The sequence below is a fragment of the Ziziphus jujuba genome, chromosome 11 (assembly GCF_031755915.1).
Source record: "Ziziphus jujuba cultivar Dongzao chromosome 11, ASM3175591v1".
Classification (NCBI taxonomy): Eukaryota; Viridiplantae; Streptophyta; class Magnoliopsida; order Rosales; family Rhamnaceae; genus Ziziphus; species Ziziphus jujuba.
Genome location: NC_083389.1, coordinates 12,853,591 through 12,879,548, shown reverse-complemented (window position 1 = coordinate 12,879,548; position 25,958 = coordinate 12,853,591). Strand labels below are relative to the sequence as shown.

The following is a 25,958-nucleotide window of genomic DNA, read 5'->3' as shown; positions in this document are numbered from 1 at the left end:
AAAACAAAACAGCGGTAAGATTATTCTGAATGTAACAATGAACAATTCATATGAACTTTAGTATAGGTTGTATCATTATAACGAGTAGTTGACACAGTGACGTAGCAGACACAGTAAAAGAGAAGATTGTGGATCAAAAAACGCGCATAATAATAGTGCTGACCAGTGTCCTCGATTTGCTCAGAAACCCAATTTGGTCAGGTACAATTTGATATGTTGCGTAAACATTTAGGGTTTTCTGACAAACATTTATTACTTCTATTTAGTGATTTATTCACTTTTCCAAAATTGGCAATAGCAAATCTCTTCGCTGAGTGGGTCAACAAGAGAGACAAAATGTTAGAAATCAGTCAAACATTCAAAAGTCGATCAGATAAACATCGACGTTAATTTAAGACTACAGAAATTTGGACGCCACACTACCAACACTTCAATTCGTTGGTTGATTGATTCCAATATTAGATTTACCATTAAGTAGAGGAGTTGACACAGTAAGTGTAAATATGTTTGCTCGAAAAATATCGCCTACTTAATTATTCAAATGTAAATAATTAAAAAAACCCTGGGATGGAAAATGTGTCCACTCCATCAATATTAATGACGCTTACTATTCTTCGCCAATCGATCTCCCCAAAAGTGAAAAGAAATTGTCCTATCCATATGCACACGGCTTGTAACATAACTGTTGAATTGTTAATTTTTGAGAAACCTTACCCGCTTGACAATTATGCAAGTAATTGACACAATTTTTGAAAACGTCACTTGACAGAGAAAATAACAAAAAAATCCTAGCAAACATGAACAGAAAAAAGAAAAAAAAGCAAAGCCAACGCTGTTGACATGTTATAGCGTCGGCTAATGCCTCATTACTTTTTATTTTCCTTGTTATAGTTAATGATTTTAAAACCAACGTTATGTCAAGTACATATTTCTAATGATTTTAGAATACATAATTACAGCGATGCTATCGTTGTGACATAGCGTCGGCTACACCTGTTTTTATTATATCTTGTAAGTTGCATTTAGCTTGCAAAGTTTGTTAATGATTTGAACAACATAATGATCTAGGATTTTACACATAATATACGCAGTCAGTAAAAAATTATCAAACTATTCTAAAATTTACCAATTTAAAGACGATGTTGTAGGGATTAGGTAGCTTCGGTATTTGTTTTTCAACATTTATTTATATATGTAACTGTTTTTTTTTTGTTAAGAAATATTCTTTCCTTGTAAGTTTTTTTTTTTTTTTTTTTGTTAAGAAACATTCTTTCCTGCTTATTAGTCGGTATTTATTTATAAATTATTTTAAGAAATATTTTTTTTTAGTTATTTATTAGGCTCGTTTTACACAACGTATAAAAAAACATTAACAAAATTAGAACCCTATTTACAAAGATAACAAATGGGAATTACAGCATGCACCTAAGTCAACTCTATGTGCATTTACTAGCGTCTGCTTTTGTCTTATTTTCCTTCTAGATTTGGCACCATGAGGTGTTTAAGAAAATTGAGAGTCCTCCTCGTTCAGGCATCGATTATGAGAGAACAAGCTCATCATGATTCTCGGAACAACTTTTAGAACGGAGGAATTCGACATGGTCGAAGGGATTCCGATGGGTAGAGACGAGGAGTGAGAACCAAAAATAAAGACAATGAAGGAATATTTGTCTGTTCTAGTAAGCAAGGGATTTTCAGAGAAGGTCACATAGGAGATAAAGTTGCAAGGCGCCAATGAGAGCAGACAAAACTTCTCTGAGAATCCCTTTCTTCCTATAACAGATAACTCTCGTTCATTGTCTCTATTTCTGGTTCTCACTCCTAGTCTCTACCCACCAGAATCCCTTCGACCTTGTCAAAATCCTTGGTTCTAAAATCTGTTCCGAGAATCAGGATGAGCTTGTACTTCTCCTAATCGATGCCTGGACGAGGAGGACTCTCAGTTTTCTTAAACACCTCATGGTGCCAAATCTGGAATGAAAATAATAAAACATTAAAAAAAAAACAAAACAAAACAGGGTTAGAATTATTATGAAAATAACAACCAACAATTCATATGAAAATAACAATGAACAAACGTGCATGTCTGTCCTAGGAATGATGATATGGTAAATAGCATATATGGGATGAGAATAAAAGCCTATGTTCTGTTTTTGGGGTTGTTTTTATATCTGCATGGAACGATTTAAACGACATTAAAAGATTGTAATTTCGAATGGTAAAGGATAACAAGGAAAACAATTAAATAAGAAACGTACAAAGCCGATGCTAGTATATGTACATAGAGTCGGTTTTAGTTACTATCGTATGTGATAATTAATAGCAAATCCCACGCAATGAGGATGGAAATTGATATGTTGCTTAAAAATTTAGGTTTCTCTGTCAAAAATTAATTACATAGATATTTTCACTGTTCCAAGATTGGCTAGTTTAGACGCGTGTAATTGGATGGGACATGATATTCATGTTCTGAGCAAATCTTTTTGCTGACTGTGTCCACGATTTATTCAACATTTACGAAAATATTCAACCATTCAAAAGTAGAGCAAGCTAGACAAAGCCAACACCATTGGCATGTTATAGTGCCGGCGTAGGCCCATGTATTTAAATATTTTATATTCCTTTTCATCCGTAATGATTTTAAAATCCACATGATGTCAAATAACTTTTTTTAAAGATTGTAGTTTAAACAAATGTTAAATAAATATACCCAAGCCAACGCCGTTGGTATGTTATAGCGTCGGCTTACATACATATTTTCTAAATTTTAAATTTCCTTTTTATCCTTAATGATTTTAAAACCCACGTGATGTCAAATAAAATTTTCTAAATATTGTAGATTACCTTTAAAAATATTGACAAAATACAGAAAAACAAAAAAATTGACCAACGCCAACGCTATTTACATATTATCGTCGGCTTATGTCTCATTTTATTTTTAATTTTAATATTCCTTGTTACCTGTATTTATTCAAAAATATTTTAAACAACATTTACAAAAAAGCAGACGCTTGAAGAACCAACCCGCGTCTCTTCATATTGGATGTATTTATTTATTTATTTTTTGTTTGGACTATTCTTCATCGTTTAGGTTTTTTAAAGGTACATAATATTTTGGAAGCAGACGCTAGGGTCGGCGTTGCCGTTTGCTTTCTGGTCACTGGAACAGAAACGTGGTTACTTCTGATGTTCTCGTTGCCGTCTGTTGACACCTCTACAATCATCATTCTGAGTGTTTGCAGTACTTAAGTTATGGATCCATGTGCTGAAAATGGCCTCGCCACTACTGATGATGATAGAGTAGCCTAGGTTGAAATGGTCAGACCTAATCCTGGATCCAAATCACACAAACGAAGAGGACCTACAAGGATGGAACGTATTACGACAGATGAGCCACCTCAATATAATGAGTTCGGAGTTGCAATAAACTATGCAGCCATGCACATGAACAACTTGGACGGATCGCTGGTTAGAAGTACAATACCAATTTCTATACATCAGTGGAGAGATGTGCCTGAAGATCTCAAGAACAGCCTATGGGAAGAGATAAAGGTAATACATGTAAAGTTTATTTGTAAATTAGTTATCAATTGATATTTCTCATTCAATATGTATATGAAACTTGGAAGTGTTTGTTAATTTGTAATTTACAGAAATCTTCCAATAAAGATGAAAGATTGAAAAAGCAAACTCTCATAGATTGTGCTGTGAAATGGAGGAGATTCAATAGTGATATGTGTGTAAACTATGTCAGACCGTATTTGGGCACGCCTGAAGTTTCGAAGCACCAACCACAAGTATATGATTTTATAACCCAGGACGTTTGGGATGATTTTGTAAGTCTAAGGGTGACCTACGACTACCAAGTATTTTTGTCTTCATCCACCATTAATGTTTAGTAATCCTTATAAATCCGAATGCACTTCAATTTTTATTGGCATATTTAACTTATTGCATGTGTGTCAATTTTTTGTAGGAAATAAGTAAAAAAATTTCCAAACGAAGACAATTAAACAAGTATCCATATCGAATGGGTGCACTAGGATATGCGAGATTGGAAGTGCTCATGGTATGAAATATAATAATGTTACTTTTAAAGTTCATGTATTATTTAATTTCGTTACACATGAAATTCATATTTATTTTCAATATTCGTAGCAAAAGGAAAGATGCACCAAAGATTACATAGACCGAGAGGACCTATGGACTCGAGCACGAATGGGAAAGGATGGAAAATTTGCAAATGAAGATGTTGAACATGTAGTGGAAATGATTGTAAGTTATTTTATTCATGATACAACTGTTTGAAATTAATTACCTATGCCTAAATGCTACACATTATTGTTGTTGACACGCAGTGAAATTATATTATTTTCTTATAGGATGGCTTAAGGAACCAAGCCAACAAAGGGGAAATTGAGTCCTCCCCTCCAGATGATATCCGTACGCAAGCATTGGGGATCGAGGAGACTGAAGGTCGGCTTAGGGGTCGAGGCCAATATTATACCATTAAAAATTTTTTTGAAATCCATAGGCCACGTCCCAAAAAAGTGGCTAAGTCTGACGAAATTAAGCACCTACGGTTGATGATCTATGGTCTGTGGGAGGCCGTCAAAGGGAATCCCAATGTTGAAAAGCTCAATAAATTAGCAGATGCATGTGGTTTTACCCTCGAATCAAATGAGGCATATGATAAGGATGTGATACATGACGACGATGTTGGCAATCGCCTGACGCCATCACATCATGGCCTTGATACTCCTCCTGTCCATCCACCACAAAAGACAATTTCAGAGGTTTTTTTACGACTCAAAAATAAGTCAACTTTAAATTTATCAAAATCATATATAATTTTTCTACTTTTATTTTCACTGCTTAAAAATTATTGAACTTGTGTATTTAATTGTCACATCCATGTGAAGTGTACAATTAGATATGTACTAATTAATTTGTAACATTGTTTGTTACGCAAGGTGTTGAATGCCAGCTTGCCCAAGGCAGTGTCTATAATATTGTAGCACGTGGCACTGTGGTCCCTTCTCTCCCAACGGATAGATGCGACGGTGTTATGCTAGGTTTGCATCGTTTGAAGGTCACTGTAGATGAGGTGTTCCAGTCATTTTCCCCTTTGCCTATTCCGATGTCTAAATATATGGAAGTCGGAGAAGCAGCATGTGCATTACTTGCATGGCCTTCAAATCTTGTCATTATTCCAAATATAGAGGTACAATTTCATGGGATTATTTGTGATATTTGCATGTATAACTTTCATCTGTGTAGGGTGGTGCTGATTACTAAAAATAATGTTCTGTTGATATTTATAGGAAATGTCCAACCTACCATATGTACCATCTGTAGAGGATACACATGTGGAGGAGACACATGTGGAGGAGGCACATGTGGAGAAGACACATGTGGATGAAGTTCCATATGGTTCTAACCCACCACATGTGGAGGAGACACAAGTACCACATGTGGAGGATACATGTGTATCTCTCAGGGAGGAAACCCATATCGAGGATGACCAATGTGGTGATCCTTTAGTTTTTACCCCACCCATCCGGTTGTTGCTAAGCCGGATCGAGCCCATGGATACAAATCATATTTGGATGTTCGACATGGAAAAAGGAAATGTGGGGGATGTAGACCAGTTGTGCATAGCGAAGGCTGACATCCTTGATTTTTGTAACATGCGGGAAATATCTGCAGAGTGCATATTGTTCTATATTAGGTAACAAAACTACATCCATGGCCTAGAATGTCTAAAATTTCAATTCAATCAATTATAATTATCAATATCAAATTTTATATTTACTTGTACATAGTTCAAATGATTTTGGCAGACACTCATATACGGGATTGGAAACCACACATGGTGCACGAAAGTTTTGCTTTGTTCATCCTGCACTGACTGCACCGGTTGGTTATGCAGACCCAAATGCTAGAACAAAAAATATTGTGGGTAGATGGAGATCTGCAATCCGCAACCAATTATGGTTCTTTCCGTACTGTCCAGGGTATGTGGTGTTAAGTTGCAATAATTAGTCAGCCAGGTAATTTAATAGTTATGCACATATTAACTAATAGTATATTATTGGTTTGTAGCAATCATTGGATGTTAGGGGTTGTTCACCCATTCTATGCAACAGCTTGGTTTTTTGATTCTTTGGCAAGTCATAACGATGAAATCCATAAGGACTTTAGGAAGATGATCGACAAGTAAGTTCAATAGAAACTTAATTTTAATAATTTATTTGTAATGAAATTTACAAAAATTTCATAATATTATAATAATGCTACAATGTATGTGTTGATATAGTATATTCATTGCATGGAAGAAAGAGACCAAAAGCGTAACCACAAAAAAAAAAAATTGACTGGCAAATCCATACACAGGTAAATTAGGATGGTTTAAATTGAGAATTATTGTTTTTAGTTTACATACTTATCAAACACATGTAGTATAATGGTTTAAATTGAGAATTATTTTTTTTAGTTTACATACTTATCACACACATGTAGTATTTCCTACATAATATGACGTTAACATTTATGGTTGCAAACGTAGACTCCTAAGCAGCCTGGTAGTACGGAATGTAGTTACTACATAATGACGATAATGCGGGACATCATTAGGGAACAAATACCTCGCAAAAACTTAAACATACATGTAAGAACCACCAATTTCCCTATACTTCAGTGCAATTAATTTTTTTTATTAAACTGTTTTGTACATGTGTACCCAATTTGTAATAAACTAATCCCATGCGCAATATGAGGGAGTGAAGTGGCCACAAGATGTTGTCAACCAATTACGAGCTGAATGGGCATCAGCTATGATAAAACCTATTTCAAACTCATGTCAATTTCTACTTGGTGGCTTCATTGGCTTTTGTAAAATTTGTTTTATTCTTTGGTACTTATTATTAATTTATTCAATAATGATTTTGCAGCTTTTGTCAACAATATTTTGTATTTATGTATTGTACGGGTTTTTGTATTTTTTGTTTACAAAATCTTTTTTTTTTAATGATTTTCTTACTATCATTTAAATTTCTTTGTTATAATTTTGTCTTAAACAATTCATTCGAATAATTACAAGCATTAATGGTAATGACAACAGTAAAGGATAAAAAGGAAAAAAAAATTTAAAAACTAGGCCTAAGGCGACGATGGTACAAGCCAACAACGACAGCTTTAGTATTTTTAAAGTTTTTTTATTCTCTTTTAAACTTTTGTTTTCTTAATGATTTTCTTACTTTTGTTTAAATTCATTTGTTATAAGTTTATCTTATACAATTCATCCGAATAAGTACACGCATCAATGAGGCACACGCTGCCGAATTCATGTGCGAACAGCGTTGGATTCAATATTTTCTAAGTTTTTCAATTTTCTTTTAAAATTTGTCAAGGATACAAAAGAACAAAAAGGATGCCTACGCCGACGCTGGTACATGTAAATAGCGTTGGCTTTTGTCATTTAAAATTTAAATTCCTTTGTTATAATTTTGTCTTAAACAATTCATTCGAATAATTACAAGCATCAATGGCAATTACAATAGTGAAGGATAAACAGGAAAAAAAAAATTAAAAAACTAAGGCCTATGCCGACGTAGGTTCATGTCAACATCGTGGGCTTTACTATTTTTAAATTTTGTCAATTTTCTTGGACAATTTGTACTTTTTAATGATTTTCTTACTTTTGTTTAAATTCCTTTGATATAAATTTGTCTACAATAATTCATTAGAAAATTTTACAAATTTTACAACATCAATGTTAATTACAACAGTGCAGGATGACACAAAATATATCTAAACGACGAGAACTAAGCTGACGCGAGTACAAGTCAACAGCGACGGTTTTAGTATTTTGTAAGTTTTCTAATCTCTGTTAAAGTTTGTTGTTTTTTGGATGATTTGCTTACATTAGTTCCATATTAAAATGACGTGGACTTGTTAACGTAGTGTCGACATGTATAGACACCACCGTGCAAGATTTACCTTTACATCGGCTTTGTTCCACATAAAACCATTTTGAATTATTTTACAAATTCCGCATTTTATAAATGAGATTGAAAGTTTTGTTTAAATTTATGTATACTTATTTTGATCAAAATCAATTGAGAAATTTACACGCACTAAACGAAATTACAAAGGCAAAACAGCCATAAAATTATCCCAAATTTGCTGCTGTAAGACAACGAGTGGTCATTGAACTAGCGTCCGCATTTGTCCCTTAATAAAAATATCATTTCTGTTTGTTCCTGCTTTATTTTTTACATGATTTTCAAAGTTTGTTCAAATTCCTCTGTAATTATTTTGTCCAAAATCGGTGAAATAACTTACAAGAACCAAACAAAATTATAAAGGCAATACAGTCGATAAATTATCCTAATGTTGTGTCATAAGCCAAGGAGTGGTCGTTTAGCTAGCGTCGGCGTTGAAAAATAAGACAACGATGAAACGCAGATGTAGCATCGGCGTTGGTCCCCTAAATAAATGTAACACATCATCTTTTTATTCTAGCTTTATTCTTTACATGATATTGCAATGTTTGTTTGAATTCCTCGGTAATTATTTTGTCCAAAATCCATGAAACTACTTACAAGAAGCAAACAAAATTACAAAGGAAATACAGTCAATAAATTATCCTAATGACGTAAGCCGACGAGTCGTTGTTGAACTAGCATCGGCGTTGACACATACGATGACAATGTAGAGAAAATGTAGCGCCGGCGTTGGTCCCCTAATAAACATAACATATCTTTTTGTTCTAACTTTATTCTTTACATGATTTTGCAAAGTTTGTTTGAATTCTTCAGTAATTATTTTAACCAAAATCGATACAAAAACTTACAAGAAACAAATGAAATCACAAAGGCAATACACTCAATTAAATTATCCTAATTTTGTGGATGTAAGCCGACGAGTGGTCGTTGATATAGCATCGGCATTTCTACCCACAACGACGATGAAGCGTCAATGTAACGTCGGCGTTGGTTCACATAACATATCTTTTGTTCTAGCTTGATTCTTTACATGATTTTGCACAGAGTGTTTCAATTCCTCAATAATTATTTTGTCCAAAATCGGTAAAACAACTTGCAAAAACAAAACAAAATTACAAAGATAATACAGTCAATAAATTATCCTAATATTGTGCACGTAAGCCGATGATTGGTCGTTGAACTAGCATTGACGTTGACACATACGACGACGATGTAGAGAAACATCGGCATTGGTCCCCCAATAAACATAACATATCTTTTTCTTCCTGCTTTATTCTTTACATGATTTTGCAAAGTTTGTTTGAATTCCTCGGTAATTATTTTGACCAAAATCGGTACAAAAACCTACAAGAAGATAACGAAATCACAAAGGCAATGCAATCAATAAATTATCCTATTTTTGTGGATGTAAGCCAATGAGTGGTCGTTGGTATTGCATCAGCATTTTTTCATAACACGACAAGTAGTCGTCAACGTAGCGTCGGCGTTAGTCCCCTAATAAACATAACATATATTTTTGTTCTAGTTTTATTCTTTACATGATTTTGCAAAGTTTGATTGGACTCCTCAGTAATTATTTTGACCAAAATTGGTACAAAAACTTACAAGAAGCAAACGAAATCACAGAGGCAATACAGTCAACAAATTATCCTAATTTTGTGCCCATAAGCCGACAATTGGTCATTGAACTAGCGTCGGCGCTGACTCATACGAAGACGATGTAGAGAAAAGGTAGCGTCAGCATTGGTCCCCCAATAAACGTAACATATCTTTTTCTTCCTGCTTTATTCTTTACATGATTTTGCAAAGTTTGTTTGAATTCCTCGGTAATTATTTTGACCAAAATCGGTACAAAAACCTACAAGAAGATAACGAAATCACAAAGGCAATGCAATCAATAAATTATCCTATTTTTGTGGATGTAAGCCAATGAGTGGTCGTTGGTATTGCATCAGCATTTTTTCATAACACGACAAGTAGTCGTCAACGTAGCGTCGGCGTTAGTCCCCTAATAAACATAACATATATTTTTGTTCTAGTTTTATTCTTTACATGATTTTGCAAAGTTTGATTGGACTCCTCAGTAATTATTTTGACCAAAATTGGTACAAAAACTTACAAGAAGCAAACGAAATCACAGAGGCAATACAGTCAACAAATTATCCTAATTTTGTGCCCATAAGCCGACAATTGGTCATTGAACTAGCGTCGGCGCTGACTCATACGAAGACGATGTAGAGAAAAGGTAGCGTCAGCATTGGTCCCCCAATAAACGTAACATATCTTTTTCTTCCTGCTTTATTCTTTACATGATTTTGCAAAGTTTGTTTGAATTCCTCAGTAATTATTTTGATCAAAATCGGTACAAAAACTTACAAGAAGCAAACGAAATCACAAAGGCAATACAGTTAATAAATTATCCTATTTTTGTGGAAGTAAGCCGACGAGTGATCGTTGGTATAGCATCGGCATCGCTTCATAAGATGACGAGTAGTCGTCAACGTAGCGTCGGCGTTAGTCCCCTACTAAACATAACATATCTTTTTGTTTTAGCTTTATTCTTTACATGATTTAGCAAAGTTTGATTGAATTCCTCAGTAATTATTTTGACCAAAATCGGTGCAAAAACGTACAAGAATCAAACAAAATTACGAAGGCAATAAAGTCAATAAATTATCTTACGCCGACGCTTGGTCATTTACCTAGCGTCGGCGTTTATGAGTAAGACGACACTGAAGCGAAAATGTAACGTTAGCATTGGTCCCCTAGTAAACATAACACATCATCTTTTTGTTCTAGCTTTATTCTTTACATGATTTTGCAAAGTTTGTTTGAATTCCTCAGTAATTATTTTGACCAAAATCGGTACAAAACTTACAAGAAGCAAACGAAATCACAAAAGCAACACATTCAATAAATTATCCTAATGTTGTGGTCGACGATTGGTCGTTGAACTAGCGTCAGCGTTTACACATAAGATGACCAGGAAGAGAAACCATAGCGTCGGCGTTGGTCCCCTAGTTAACGTAACACATCTTTTTGTTCTAGCTTTATTTTTTACATGATTTTGCAAAGTTTGTTTCAATTATTCAGTAACTATTTTGTCCAAAATCGATGCAATAACTTACAGAAGCAAATGAAATTACAATGGCAATACAATCAATAAATTATCCTAATGTTATGGCCGTAAGCCGATGAGTGGTCGTTGAACTAGCATCGGTGTTTACTCATAAGACGACGATGAGTCAAAATTATAGCATCGGTGTTCGTCCCCTAATAAAGGTATCATTTTTTTTTGTTCTTGCTTTATTTTTTTACAGGATTTTGCAAAGTTTGTTTAAATTTCTCAGTAATTATTTTGTCCAAAATCAGTGCAAAAACTTACAAGAAGCAAATGAAATTACAAAGGCAATACAGTCAAGAAATTATCCTAATGTTATGGCCGTAAGCCGAAGAGTGGTCATTGACCTATGATTTTGCAAAGTTTGTTTAAATTCCTCAATAATTATTTTGTCCAAAATCGGTGTAATAACTTACAAGAAGCAAATGAAATTACAAAGGCAATACAGTCAATAAATTATCCTAATGTTGTGGCCTTAAGCCGACGAGTGGTCATTGATCTAGTGTTGGCGTTTGTACAAAAGACGACGATGAAGCTTCAATGTAGCGTTGTCGTTGGTCCACTAAATTATCATAACACCTCTTTATGTTCTTGCTTTATTTTTTGCAGGATTTTGCAAAGTTTGTCTAAATTCCTCAGTAATTATTTTTTCCATAATTGGTGCAAAGTTTAATCTAACGTCAAATTTTCTTATTGATTTAATCTTAGAAATTTTGGTAAATTTTGAGGTTTGTTAACGATTTTTGTGACAAAACCTTAGTCATTATCTTGTCTAAAATCATTTAAAAAATTTACAAGCACCAATGGAAATTTCAATAGTAGTGAAGGATAACAAGAAAAAAGGCACTTGAAGAAAAAAAAAAACAGATACAAACGCCGACGCTACAATATCTAAATAGGATCGGCGTTGGTGTACATTTCGGTTCTTTTGTTTGTTTGATTATATTTTTTTAACAATTTTCTATATTTTGTTTACAATTAATCTTTTTTTTTTTTGGGTCTAAAATCATGTTGCAATTTAACAAGATCATCGAAATTACAACATTGACATATAACAAGAAACTTTTTGTCCTAAAGCCGACGCTTGTTTGTTTCTATAGCATCGGCGGTGGTCCATTTTTTAATTTCTTCATTTTCTTTGTAACTTCTTTTCTTTCTAATGATTTTTTTTATTTTGTTTAGAATCCTTTGTCATTATTTTGTCTAAAATCATTCAAACAATTTACAAGATCAATGGAAATTAGAGTGGTGAAAGATAACATTCATAAACAAGTAATAAAAACAAGGGGTAAGCTTTATATGTCAAAAGCACGGCTTTGCTAATTGATTTAACCTTAGGAACTATTGTAAATTTTATGGTTTGTTAACAATTTTTGTAAAACATTTACAAGCATCAATGGAAATTTCAATAGTGAAGGATAACAAGAAAAAAAAATTTAAAATAACAGAGTCGAAAATAAACGACACTATTATTTATAAAAAGTGTCGGTGTTGGTGTACTTTTTAATGTTTTAATTTTGTTCATGATTTTATTTTATTTTTTTATTGATTTTGTATATTTTGTTTAACATTATTTGTGATTATTTTGTATAAAATCATTAGAAAATTTACAAGCATCAATAGAAATTACAATAGTAAAGAATAACAATAAAACAAAATTTAAATAAAAAAATGTAATACGCCGACGCTTTTACGTGTATGTAACGTCGGCTTTGGTTCAAGTTTGTGAATTTTGTTTTTTTTTTTTTTTTTAAATGATCTTATAAATTTTGTTTCAAAACCTTTATCATTATTTTGTCTAAAATCATTAAAAAAATTTTCCACCATTGATGGTTAGACATAACATATTTACATTTAGCTTAGACAAGATTTATTGTGCTAAACAAGTAAAGTTGAATGCATGACAAGATGTTAAACCATTGTATTGCATGTTTTAAATGTAAAATTTACCAATATAGCGTGCAACATTAACTAAATAGTCAATCTACCTCAGACATCAGCTTTAGTCTTTCCACGGAAAAAAAAAGAGGAAAAAATATTTTGATGTTTTACTTCAACTTGCTAAAATTAGTATACTTGAAGGAGTAGCAGGATATTAAACCATCTTGTATGAGTAACTTGCCCCCTCCATTCTGCCAGATAATCCCTTTGTCCTAGTGGACCCCATAGAAGTTGAACAATTGCTTTGCAGTTGCATTGAACTTTACCAAGTGTATCAATTAGTATCATTTTATATGATTCATTTAGAATCGACAAAAAATAGAAAAATGCTATTTAATTAATGAAGTCATATTGCATAGTTCAACAACATAAGTCAAATTTTTTTGGGATACATTTGCTTCTTAACAAGGACATAACAGAATTTAGTACATAATTAGTTTACCAACACACATATTTATTGTCATTGGTCAATAGCCAAACATTTTAAATAAATGAAATAATAAAATTACCGCAACTATAACAGTCTTATGGTCATATTGGTGGCTCCTCTTAGTATTCTTCTAAATTGCTTCAAGAATCTTATTAGATTTCCCCACTTGCAAGAACAAACAATGAATTTCACCGATAAGTATATCCATTTTGTCAACCTTAAGCTCTCCTTCTTTTGCCCAAATGAATTTACCACATCCTTTTTTCTGTGTCAATTGAATTTACAAAATGAAAACCAAATGAAAATTTAACTAATTTATAAGCAAAAACAAATAACAGTTCAACACATTCATAATTATGTATGACCTGTTCTCCATTTAAACATTTCCAAAATTGACGATTTGGGTTCTTATCTGTCCTTGAAGTTTTTAAATGCATATATATTGTCCACATGAGTACATCCGGATCGGTTGAACTTCACTAGTACTAGTTGACATGCTTACATAATTAATCTCCAGCTGTGATTTCTGAATAAGACAATGCAAGATTTAATAAGCCATTGGTTTACATTAAATAAAAAAATAAAAAAATAAAAAAAAAACAAAGCAGAGGCTCAAAATTACTAACCTTTAGGATTGTCGAGGAGAAGGCCTAGATGATGGAAGCAAAGATATCTGGGGCTAGGAGCGGGAGATGGCGGATTTTATTTGGGAACTTAGAAACGCTAAGAGATGGTGGGATTTGAATGGGGAATTTTGAAACAGTTCAAAACGGTAGATTTTATTGAGAATTTTGAAATTTTGAAACGGTGAGAATGGATTTCGAAATTTTGAAATGATGAGGTCTGTGAACAGTTATGCGGCACAGAAAAGGAAATGATTTTTTATTGCGGGATGGTTGCAATTTCTCACATGTGACAGGAAAATATCTAAGCCGTTCATTGAATAAGTTGAAATCCAATAGCTAAGCATTTCCTCATATTTTTGGACCGCATCCATTATAGTTAGGACCGACCTGACTATAGAATCTCTCTATATTCTATATATATATATATATATATAATTCACCAAACATGAAACATATATCAAAATAATAATTTTAATTTTTAAAATTAATATAATTTTTTAATAAAATAAAAGCTATAAAAATATTGTGAAAGTGGACGTGGAGGAATATAACATGGGGGAGAGGGGGTGTAGGTCTCTCATGCAAATTGGATACTGAAAAGCCATGATCACTCTATCTCTTTCTCTCGTTTTCTGGCTTCCGTGTCTTTAAAGCAAATAACCAACAACGACTGAATCCGGATTCTATCGGAGCCGCCTGTCAATTTCAACGGCTGATACGTAGGAGGACGATCCGACCCGAATCATGGCAGCGTACAGAGCGGACGACGACTACGACTACCTCTTCAAAGTGGTGCTGATTGGAGACTCGGGAGTGGGCAAATCCAATCTGTTGTCGAGGTTCGCTCGCAACCAGTTTAGCCTCGAGTCCAAGTCCACAATCGGAGTCGAATTTGCCACCCGCAGTATCAGCGTCGACGATAAGATTGTCAAGGCCCAGATTTGGGATACCGCTGGCCAAGAAAGGTTCACCCCACAACCTAATTTTCTTTTATGTGATTGGGTTTTTGGATTTGAGTTCTTGTCTGTTTGGTTTCCCAGAAAATGTGGGGAATTTAGTAGAAAAGTTTCCTTTTTTTTTTTTTTTTTTTCATTATATTCGTTGTTTAGATGAAGCTGATATATATATATATATATATTAGATATAGATACGGAATGGTTGGTACGTAAAAAAAATTTAAATTTGGGATCATGTAATTTGAGATGTGGAAATCATGAGCTCCTAGTTGACAATTAGCTTTATCGAGTCGACGTTTAGTTTTCTTATTTTGTTATCAGAAGACGTATATAATAATATGTTTTGGAGGCTTTAAAACATGACCCTTTTGGGTCTTGGACAGTGATCATGACTTAAAAAAGTTCAAGCAGGCATAGAATGATTGTTTGGTGAAATGCATGATATATATAATTATGGCTGCTTGATACTGAATAGCAATAAATTGATCGTTTAGTGATGGCTTTTAACTTTTTCGCTTTTTAAAGGAGTAAATTTGTGTAAAAGTTGACTAGATGCCAATCTCATTCCCTAGGTGTAGAATGGCTATATTTATTGGTTTTAAGCTTGTAGATCTCAAATGGAATCATTTTGGCTTTGATATTTAGTTCTATTAATGTGTTTTATGCTTTTCTTATGAATATGGTAATATGAAGATTTCTGAGGAAATATTTTGATGTGGTTTCCTGACTTGTAAGGTTTTGCAATCAGAAGGGTGGTCAAAATAACGTATTGCCTTGAAATTCTGACATATTTTATAGACCGTTATATGGTATAACATGAGTTTGAGAAGAGAAGAAAAAATATATCATTTTTTTAACAGAGAAATATTTTAAGGTATGAATAACATTCAATATTAAATATATGCATGTTCATTTCTTTGAATTACTAGACAAACCCTTTTGAATTTCTAAATTTTACATAGATTTCCAATTGATTTAGTTTTGTTACATTTCCCTCTGTTCTTCTCATTCAATTTATATTAGGATTGCAAAAAATTGTATGCAGATGGCGAATAATGCAACTAAAATAAAATTCTATGGAGGATCTTTAATTATATCTTTTAAGTGGAAGGCAGAAAAAGTTATGAGTTGAGGACGATTAATCTAAATTCATATTAATGATCTGGTTCTAAACATTTGTAACTTCAATGAGTAATTTTGCTTCTTTCTGATCTTTGTCAAAGATATCGTGCAATTACAAGTGCATACTACCGTGGAGCTGTTGGTGCTTTGCTTGTTTATGATGTCAGCCGGCATGTCACTTTTGAGAATGTTGACAGATGGTTGAAGGAGCTACGTGGTCATACAGATGCCAATATTGTGATAATGCTTGTAGGTAACAAGGCAGACCTGCGACATTTGCGTGCTGTTTCTTCTGAGGATGCTAAAGCCTTTGCTGAGAAAGAGAATGCCTTCTTCATGGAGACTTCAGCCCTTGAATCTCTGAATGTTGAGAATGCGTTCACTCAAGTCTTAACTCAAGTTTATCATGTGGTCAGCCGGAAAGTGCTTGATATCGGAGATGACCCTGCAGCCTTGCCCAAGGGGCAAACCATAAATGTTGGAGGCAAGGATGATGTTTCAGCTGTCAAGAAAGTTGGTTGCTGCTCTGCCTAACCATGACACTGAAAGATCAAGATCAAGGTTAAATACATTATCTATTCATTTTCTGCTGCCATATCTCACAGATTCCACCAGGAAACTCATAGATTTCCTTCTAAACCTTTTTTGCTTTTCAGTGGTTGGTCTTAGGGTTTGGCGTCTAAGGAATGTCATGACTCCTTATGTCAATTTCTTAATTATTTGCTCCTATTTTTTAGTCCCCACTCTACATATTTTTTTCTTCATTTTTGCAATTAGTTTTTGTTCTACTTTGGTTTTGTAGATTAGGAAGAGTTTTGGAATTTTTAATTGTGTATCTGAGATTATTGATTAGTTTGATGTGGATCATAAAAATGATTAGTTGACGAAGACTAGTTCTCTCTAGGCAAAATCTCAGTCCTTTGACCCATCCGGATTTGTTAAATGATGGATTGGTTCCATGTTAGTCAGGAGGAATAACCAATCGAATCAAACTCAATTTCTAATTAGATAACTAATATTTCTTCTTATGAACATAGATAACTCATATTTCTTCCTATGAGCATTTTAAGTTGCTTTGGTTGGTTTTAATTGAAGAACATTTTTTCTTTCTTTCTTTCACTTTTAGTCTTTAAGATTTTCTTTCTTTCTTTATTTTCACTTTTAGTCTTAAGATCTTTGATCACCTTGGTGGACAGATTGATGAGGACTTTTTTTTATTTTTTATTTTTTGGTTCAATTTCCCTGGTATTTGGGAAGCGTATATATTGAAATAATCTTAATATTAATCTTAATCTTTGCTAAGCATGATTTTTGGAGCATGCAGAAAAATTTGGTAAAAACTCTCTCTACAAACCCTGATGACCTGCCAGTTTTTTTCCGTGGTTGGCAGCAAAAACTTACATTAGAACCGTGCATGTTTTAATGTATCGCCAACGCTAAATCACATTTTGAGAATCTAAAATACCAACAAAGAAATAGCTAAAATTAACAAAAACTAATCTTAACCGGGCACACTTGCCAATTTCCAACCAAATTAATCTATAGCACAAATTTATTCTCAAAACAGTAAAAATTGTTAGCCAGCTATAGGTGCAAACAGCTATCGGCACAATCTTCACTACACAAACAATTTTGTGTTCTTCAAAATTTTAAAAAGAATAATAATAATAATAATAATAAATCAAAACACAGTTTTCTAATTCATGAATACACAACAATTTTTTATCTAGACGTAAAATTAGAAAAAGTTGCCATAAATATACAATAACACCTGCATAAATGTGATTAGAGTTCCGGCTACTTTCACAATAATGAATCAGGACTGCGGTTTTCATTCACAAAAGGGTTATGCATCATCAATAGACAACTAAAGAATAGCACGTCATAATTACTGGAAAGTTAATATATCACATAAACAAAATGAGAAATCTGTACAACTTTGATAGATACAGGACCAATGTTTTGGAAACCAACAAATAAATGAGCTGAACAGGACTGTTCATCATATATGCAAGGTACATATACAAAATAATTAATTAAAACCAAAAGGACGAGTCTCTTTGACTTCATTATCCCACACAGATCCCATTCCTATAAATCATTCCTTCCTGTGCCCAATGCTTCAGATTTGCAGATAGGGCACACATTCTTAATTAGCAACCACTTCTTTAAACATTCTGCATGATATTCGTGTCCGCACTTCAGCGTTCCAATCTTCTCCATGTTTTTATATTCATCCTGTAAAATCCAAAAATACCCTACTAATTAATAAAAATTGATAAAACCGTGTAGCAAGTAAACAAATTACAGACATGTGACTTATGTTCAAAACACAGGAAAAACAGATTTCAAACGTTTATGCTAATAAAAACACTTTACCAGAATTTTTGAATCAAGTACCTGACATATAATGCAAGCCTCAGCTTCCTTAACCGTCCATTCAGCCTCTTCTAAGTTTATAGTGGTTGAAGATGAGAAATAAGTCCTCAACTTTAGTTGACGGATAATGGCATCCTCAGATAACCCAGTGCTTACATTGCCAATCCTCTCCCCAAGTGCAAGAAGTTCCTGCAGTTCCATATTTAAGATATAAAGTTAAAATAAAATTGATAATTTATCTACAAAATCAAATTTCAAGTGATAAGATCAGATAAGGTCAAACTCTCCTCATTGACTTATACCTCATAAGTCATATCCTCTATATCCAAGCGCATGTCCCTGTGGTGGTCAGTGAAATTTCCCACTTCATAGAGATCTGGAATCTCTAGTATTGCAACCTCCTAGAAAAATATCATCCATTAAATTTAGTCAGCATAACTGTCAACATGATTACCATATAATTCCAGGAAAAAAAGACAATACGCTAATAGAGGAAAGTGCAAGGAGGAGGAGGACAAAAAATCATAAATGGCAGAGATGAAAAGAAATATTACATCAGCCTGGAAAAGTCTCAAGTGAGGAAGGTTCTGATGCCTCAAAGCGTTCTCAGGAATGACTCCTCGATTAGGCCGGGATATCCTGAAGCCAGTTGGCGGAACAGTACCTGATTGCCTATGACCTACCTCCAAAAGATTCTGAGATGAATTCATAATATTACGTGATGAATTTGAGGAAATTCTAAATGAAGATGCTGCCACTTGGGGATGGAAATGAATATTATGGCCTCTTGGTCCTTGCATAGACGGTGATGGATGATGATTCTGAAGCCTGTGGTTGCCTGAAGAAGGATGCCGCATACCTTGAGAACTTCTACCGGTTGCTGTTTCATGATATCTTGCCATACCCATATTTGCAGTCTCTAAAGAACCTACACTGACATTTCCCCCTGTAGTCAGAGAGAGAACTAATCAATTGCTATTACAGGATGATGATTATAAGTTACATAAAAAATCACCTGAAATCCTTACAAATGGCTCCAATTTCGCAACATAAATATTATTTTCATAGAAAAACAATAAAAACCAATATAGAACACTAGGGAATGAAAGAACCACATTTGAGAAAAATATATGTATCATTTAAGACAAAGAACTTGTAACAAAACCAAAGCTTGAAAAAATAGTTTCGCAAATTTTCCATCATAAAAATGAGAAAGGTGTTAAAAACATTAATACTTCCATTTCTACAATCAAAGATCTAAGGGGATGAAAGACTAACCATGCACAAAAGGTATAGAAGGGGCTTGATTCCAAGCTGAAGCACCAGGATCACCAGAACTGCTGCTTATGTGTTGTTCTAACCAGAGAGTACCGGTTGGCTGAAAGTGCTGACTCATGTAGTTTCCTTGATTAAGATGATTATGGTCATGCGTCAGAACAGAATCCAAACCAGAAGCACCCAACCTATTCCTCACACCACTCTGAGGTCCTACATCTATAACTGACGGGTTTCCAGTTCCTATGTACGGAGGCAGCGAAAAAGATGCAGCATCCATCACAGCAACCCCATCAGGATGCCTTGCATTCAAAGGAAGCATTGACGAATTATGGCTTGCAGAGGCATTATAATGTTGATAATTTCCTGGAAAGCCTTCAGGAGTTTTTCTTTTGCATGGACCTCTGACATCATCCACAAAGTTAGCATTCCTTCCATAATCGTCTGCAGAAATTCCAACAGCATTTAAAGGAACAGGTAACACGCCAGCACTAGATGAAGGCGTAATGTAAGGATAATAAAAGTTGGCTGGAGCTGTCATGCCTAAATCAAGATTATGGTGATGTTGAGCAGTGTTGTACTGTGTCATCCCATAAAACATTGCATTGTCATGACGCTCAGGCAAATATTGGGTATCAAAGTTAGCAGTGTTCCTTGTAGCTGTGACCATTGTGCGCATATTTGGCTGAGGGAAGTTTGCTGTGGCCCCCAAATGGATGGATGGCCCGGGATAGAGATAACCTTGGCCTTGTTGATCCATTTCTAGATCAATAATCTGATTGGTGCATAGCATATTTCTTTGGCCCATGTTGATGGAAATTTTCCCTGCCACAAAATTAGCAGAAATCAATTAGGTAAACAGTAAAAGGATAAACTAGCATGTACACATAAATTTCCAGCAACTGATCAATTCTGGAATAACAGGTTGTTTTCAGTATCAATAAATCAAACAGATGACTTGACATAAGATCTAATTTTTCCTTAAATGTCTTTCTCAAGCTGAAGTTTTAAACTAAAAGTAAGGCAGGGAAAAATATGGTTAAGTTTCATAGGTCAGAAACACTCAAGATTCAAGTTATATTGCGGCAACATATACTTTGATCATGAATTATTTGGATCAGCATCCAAACTTCTAAATCAAATATGAAAGCTGCATACTCCATTATTAGATTCACAAAGCTGAGGCAGCCTCAGCAACTAAAATGAAAAACTGATATGCGTTCGGTATCTTTTTGTAGAAGAATTATTAACCAGCATTATACAGCAAAAGTGGTCATGTTAAACATAATACGAGACCAATACAGGTCATCTCACTTTAACTTACTCAACTGTATGTTTAAACTTATCCTTTACAACTCCAACTCCTTCAAAAAGTACAGCCAATAATTATAAAAATAAAAAAATAGAAATAATAAAAACAAAAGATTTTAAATAGTTAAATAAATGGCTAAATACTGTGAGCCATGAGTTTCCATTAGCAAGAATTTAATTTCCAGGGAGATACTTGATAAAATAAAAATCAAGTTTTTCAGGCCCAGTCAGCATTCACTAAATTCTAATCTTCCAAAAACTTTACTGACATATGTTACGTTGTATATCATTTGCTGCCCATCAGTAAACCTACTTCCTAATTTTTTTTAATGAAAGGATCAGGCACAAGACCTCCATTCTCATCTGAAACAAGATGCCAAAAACATCAAAGGTAACCTACAACAAAAGACGATTCCAAAATAGCACCACAGAAAGGAGTTTTTACCTCACATTTGCAAGATAACAAAAATTACAAGGAATACAAACAAAGCACAAGTATGAAAATAGCAGGCAGCTACAAGAGAAAATATATATCGGCCAAAGTGCCAAGAGTAACAAACTAAATAGGATAACCTAAAAATAAATAAAAGCCTATACGTGAAGAGCGACAAAACAAGGAGAAAAGAAACCCAAAAATAAAAAAATAAAATAAAAATAAAAAATCTCTTTTGACACATCATAATGGAGCACAAAAAGTAGCAATCTGGACCAGATAATCTAATATTAACAGATATTATATTTATAACATGTTTAAAAAATTTAAAAAAAAAAAAAAACACAAATGCAACTAATAAATTTGGAGCAATCCAACTTATTACCGTAATGCCATCACAAAATTTTCTATACAAATTAAAAATTAAAAAAAAAAAAAGTACCCCTTTGTTTAAAAAGGGGGAAATTTTTGAGATACCAAGCTTTTTCAGTTCATGTGACATTTTTATATGTAATTTTTTTCCACCATAAGGTTTGCCTGATGTCTTTCAAGAAACCCATAAGAATAAAAAGACGATATTTAAAACTTTTGCTCAATTTCTTCTTTTTTTTTTCTTTTTTTTTATATTCCAAATTTTTAAGTGCAAATTATAATGCAAAAAACTTTAAAGGAAATGGCATAAAACTATACGTACCTTATGATCATGAAAAAAAAAAAAAAACACCACAGAAGTCAGAAATTTCACCGAATAATGCAATGGAAAAATTCGACCCAAGCGAAATTCAGTGCCTGAAAAAAAATTAAAGAAAAAAACCCTAATTTATAATTAACCCAGAAAATATAAGAAAAAGGGATTGTTGAAATATAAAATTGATAACGATATAAAAAGGGGAGAAAAAAAAAAAAACCCTAGAACAATCGCTAACTGCTAGAAAAGCAAACAAATTTGAAGTAAAAAAGCTTGATCAAATTATTGGGGGAAAAAAAAGCGCAAAAAGAAAGAAGAACTAACCGGAACAAAGATTGATCAGACTGATTAAGAAGAAAAAAGAGAGATTTAGGGATCTGAGCGAGAGCGAAGAACGAAAATTGTAGAAAGAGAAAGAAAAAATTGGGCGTAAAATAGAGAGAGAGAGAGAGAGAGAGAGAAATAGTTGGATTGCTTCTGTTTCATTATATATAAACAAAGATTTTCTTTATTTGTTTTTTGTTTTTTTCTTCAGACGGTTTAATGGTTGAGAGTTTCCTAATTATGACCGTTACAGTTTCTCATAATTTCAAAAATACCCCTGGCAAAAAACCTCGCTCCCTTTCCTTTTTGTAAACTATTTTTTTTCTAAGATAAAAAAAATTATTTTTTTTTTCTTGTAATAAAAGAACTTCAGTTAATTAAATTACCCTTTGTTCCCAAAAAAATAATAATAATAATTAAATTTCTCTCATCCGGGAAATTTTTTTTATTTTTTAATACTATTTTTCTTATTATTTTTTTGACATGCTTATTATTGTTAAATTGGGTAACTATATGTTTGAATTTGACAAAAATTCAAGATTACATTCATTTTTTTTTAAGTAAAAAATTATTTGAAACTATTTAATTCTATATTTTTTTCACGAGATATATCAATGTATAATTATAAATCTTCTCTAATTTTACGGTCAAAAATAAATTTTTAAGTTTAAAACATTTTTTTCTTGTGTAACTTAGTTTTATTAAACATTTAAAATAAATAGTTTCATTAAAAAAATCTTATTTATTAACTGAAAATTATCAATATATTCTTATGATTAGTGCAAGGTAACGCTTTTTGTTATATATAAGAAAAATTGATTATGTAAGTATAGGGATGATTATTATACAATTTTCTTTTCAACTAGTGAAAAACTCTTGGCAATCTCAACTATTTTTTATTTATTTATTTATTTTTATTTTTTTGTAGGATTAGTTCTCAATTATGTATTGAACCTTATTATTCAACAACTAATTAGCAACTTTGCAACTACTTCCATCTTTTTCTATTTTTTTTCTCAATGCTATTTTTTTTTTTTTAAGACATATATACTTTTTGTGGTATGAATTTTATTACAAACTTTAGAGCTTCGTTAAGGGATGTATTAGAAAATAATTTTTAAAAATATATAATCAAATAAGGACTTGATATATTTGAATTCTATAATCCAACTAAAGGATCTGATATTATTTTAGAACTGAAATAGAGAAAATAAAACAATTAATTCGACTTGCTATAGTATTTCTCTTATTTTTTCAATTTAAATCTTACTCCTCCATCAAAATCAGCTATCGAAATAAGTCTTATAGTTCAACAATTTTTTTTATTAATATTTTTTTATTTTTACTATTTTTCCATTTTTGGGAAGAACGATTTTTATTTTTATTTTTATTTTTTGGTTATAATTTTAGAGAGAACAAAATTATTCCACACATTTAATTTTTTAAGAAAAAAAAAATTGAAGGCGATGCGTCTTTGAATTTTGGCCCGCATGGTATTATGTATATATCATCCTTTCATGCACATTTATTATATAGTTAAGTCATACCACACAAAACGTTTTTTTTTTTTTTTTTTTTTTGGCTAGGCACAAAAAAACAATTGGAGTTGAAAAATGAAAACAGTTTCTGATATTAGTTTGAATAAGTACATAGATTTAGACTCTATGTACATATTAGATATTTATATAGTCATATATTAAACTGACAAAACACTTTTCTTTCTTTTTTTCTTGCATTTTCCGGTTTTCCCTTTTGGGCAAAACGTAAGAGCACACCTTAGACAGGTAAATGAAGAAATCAAATATAAACAGATAATTAATGCTATAAGGGGTTATTGTAATTAAAATATTAGAATATGTAATTTTATTTTTAAGATTTAATGACATATTAATTTTTTCATGAATTTTTTTTTAATATAACTATCGTAATGAAGACTCTAATTATGATATTACATTATTTTTTAATAAAGCATACTTCTGTTGCAAACAAAAAGAAACTTTAAAAACTAAGCATGCAACTGTAAATTCTAAAATAATAAAAAAAAGAATTAAAGAGGCGTCTTATATGTAAGTTTCTTTGCTTAAATAATACTGACAGTTATTTTCACGGATACAACAAAGTAATTTTATTAATTTATAAATTATACAACAAAAACAATAATAATAATAACTTAAAATATAGTAACCACTAATATTCATAAGATTTTATTTTCTTTGTTGAATTTTGACTCTTACACATTGAATATGAATTATTATTTAAAAAAAAAAGTCTATAAGAACATTAATTAGTCTTGTTTGAATGGTTACACGTGGCAAGCATATTAGGTGTAAAATATAGGATATTTTATTATCATCATAACCATTATTATTATTATTATTATTATTATTATTATTCTATATTTTATTATCATCATCATCATCATCATCATTATTATTATTATTATTATTTTTGGTAAAAACTGTAGACGTATTTTCTTCCACTAAAACTTTAGGTGCATTTTATTTGTGCTGGAGCTCTCCTAATCTAATTCAGCCGATGAACCATAAAAACACTAAATTAATGGACGAACAATAAAAACCCACCAGTCATTTGAAAGTTAAATGATAAAAATTTAATTTATATATATATATATATATAAATTGATATTATACAATTAATTTTTTTCTGCCTTGACTGTAAGACTTTTGATAAACAAAATTTGGTATGTTTACCTTTACACTCTAATCTAAATGCATACATATATATATATATATTGAGAGAAGGGGGGCTGGGGGGGGTGTTGTAGCCATTTGTTGACCAAAAACAGAAACTGACTGTCTAATTAAAAAATAATAAAACGTTTTTGGTGTGCGTTTTTACCTATTTAATTTTCTTGGCGGTCGCATGGTTTGATTGCGCCGCCGCGTTTACCATTGAAGAGAAGAGAGAGTCAGAAAAGCGAGGGGACTTGACTGAGGACGGTGGCGTATTATTGTATGAAATTACAGTTTTTCTGTGTGATAGGCAGTGGAAAACGCTTCTGATTGTCGTTTTGTTCGAAATGGATAATTAATGGCCGCAGAAGTAGGGTCTACAACACCCAAACACCACAGCAACACGACAAGGCTTTGTTTTTTTAGATAAAATGAATTTCCATAATATAAATAATAAAAAATAAAGTGAAATATAATCAATAGGAATAGTGAAAAATAAAAATAAAAAATAGGCTTCCACGAATACCAAAAGGATATTCTTTTTATGCCCTTTAGACACATGTACAATTCTCATTCCACTCACCTTGTAACACAGGATTCAAGGCTCAAGGGGTACTAATTGCCTTCTTCATCCTTTTCCTTTTTCTTTT

The 25,958-nt window shown here is 32.5% G+C and overlaps 2 protein-coding genes across 4 annotated transcripts; one reads left to right on the top strand and one right to left on the bottom strand.

Moving 5' to 3' along the window:
* The first annotated feature begins 14,671 nt into the window (after positions 1 to 14,671).
* Positions 14,672 to 17,237, top strand: LOC107432507 (ras-related protein RABA1f). The gene is made up of 2 exons (XM_016043653.3): positions 14,672 to 15,092; positions 16,307 to 17,237. Exons 1-2 carry the CDS (start codon positions 14,872 to 14,874, stop codon positions 16,737 to 16,739), a joined length of 654 nt encoding a protein of 217 aa, XP_015899139.1. The 5' UTR covers positions 14,672 to 14,871; the 3' UTR covers positions 16,740 to 17,237.
* An 856-nt stretch (positions 17,238 to 18,093) lies between these two features.
* On the bottom strand, positions 18,094 to 22,775 carry LOC107432549 (probable E3 ubiquitin-protein ligase ZFP1). Of its 3 annotated transcripts, none has more exons than XM_016043709.4 (7): positions 22,616 to 22,775; positions 22,298 to 22,392; positions 19,863 to 20,684; positions 19,139 to 19,512; positions 18,887 to 18,985; positions 18,606 to 18,773; positions 18,094 to 18,443 (listed from the first exon to the last, which is right to left on the bottom strand). In XM_016043709.4, exons 3-7 carry the CDS (start codon positions 20,665 to 20,667, stop codon positions 18,297 to 18,299), a joined length of 1,593 nt encoding a protein of 530 aa, XP_015899195.2. In that variant the 5' UTR covers positions 20,668 to 20,684; positions 22,298 to 22,392; positions 22,616 to 22,775; the 3' UTR covers positions 18,094 to 18,296. The 3 variants fall into 3 exon arrangements, with proteins under 3 accessions (XP_015899195.2, XP_015899193.2, XP_015899194.2); XM_016043707.4 differs by having other exon boundaries at positions 19,139 to 19,530; positions 22,616 to 22,774; XM_016043708.4 differs by lacking the exon at positions 22,298 to 22,392 and having other exon boundaries at positions 19,139 to 19,530; positions 22,616 to 22,772.
* Positions 22,776 to 25,958: the final 3,183 nt, after the last annotated feature.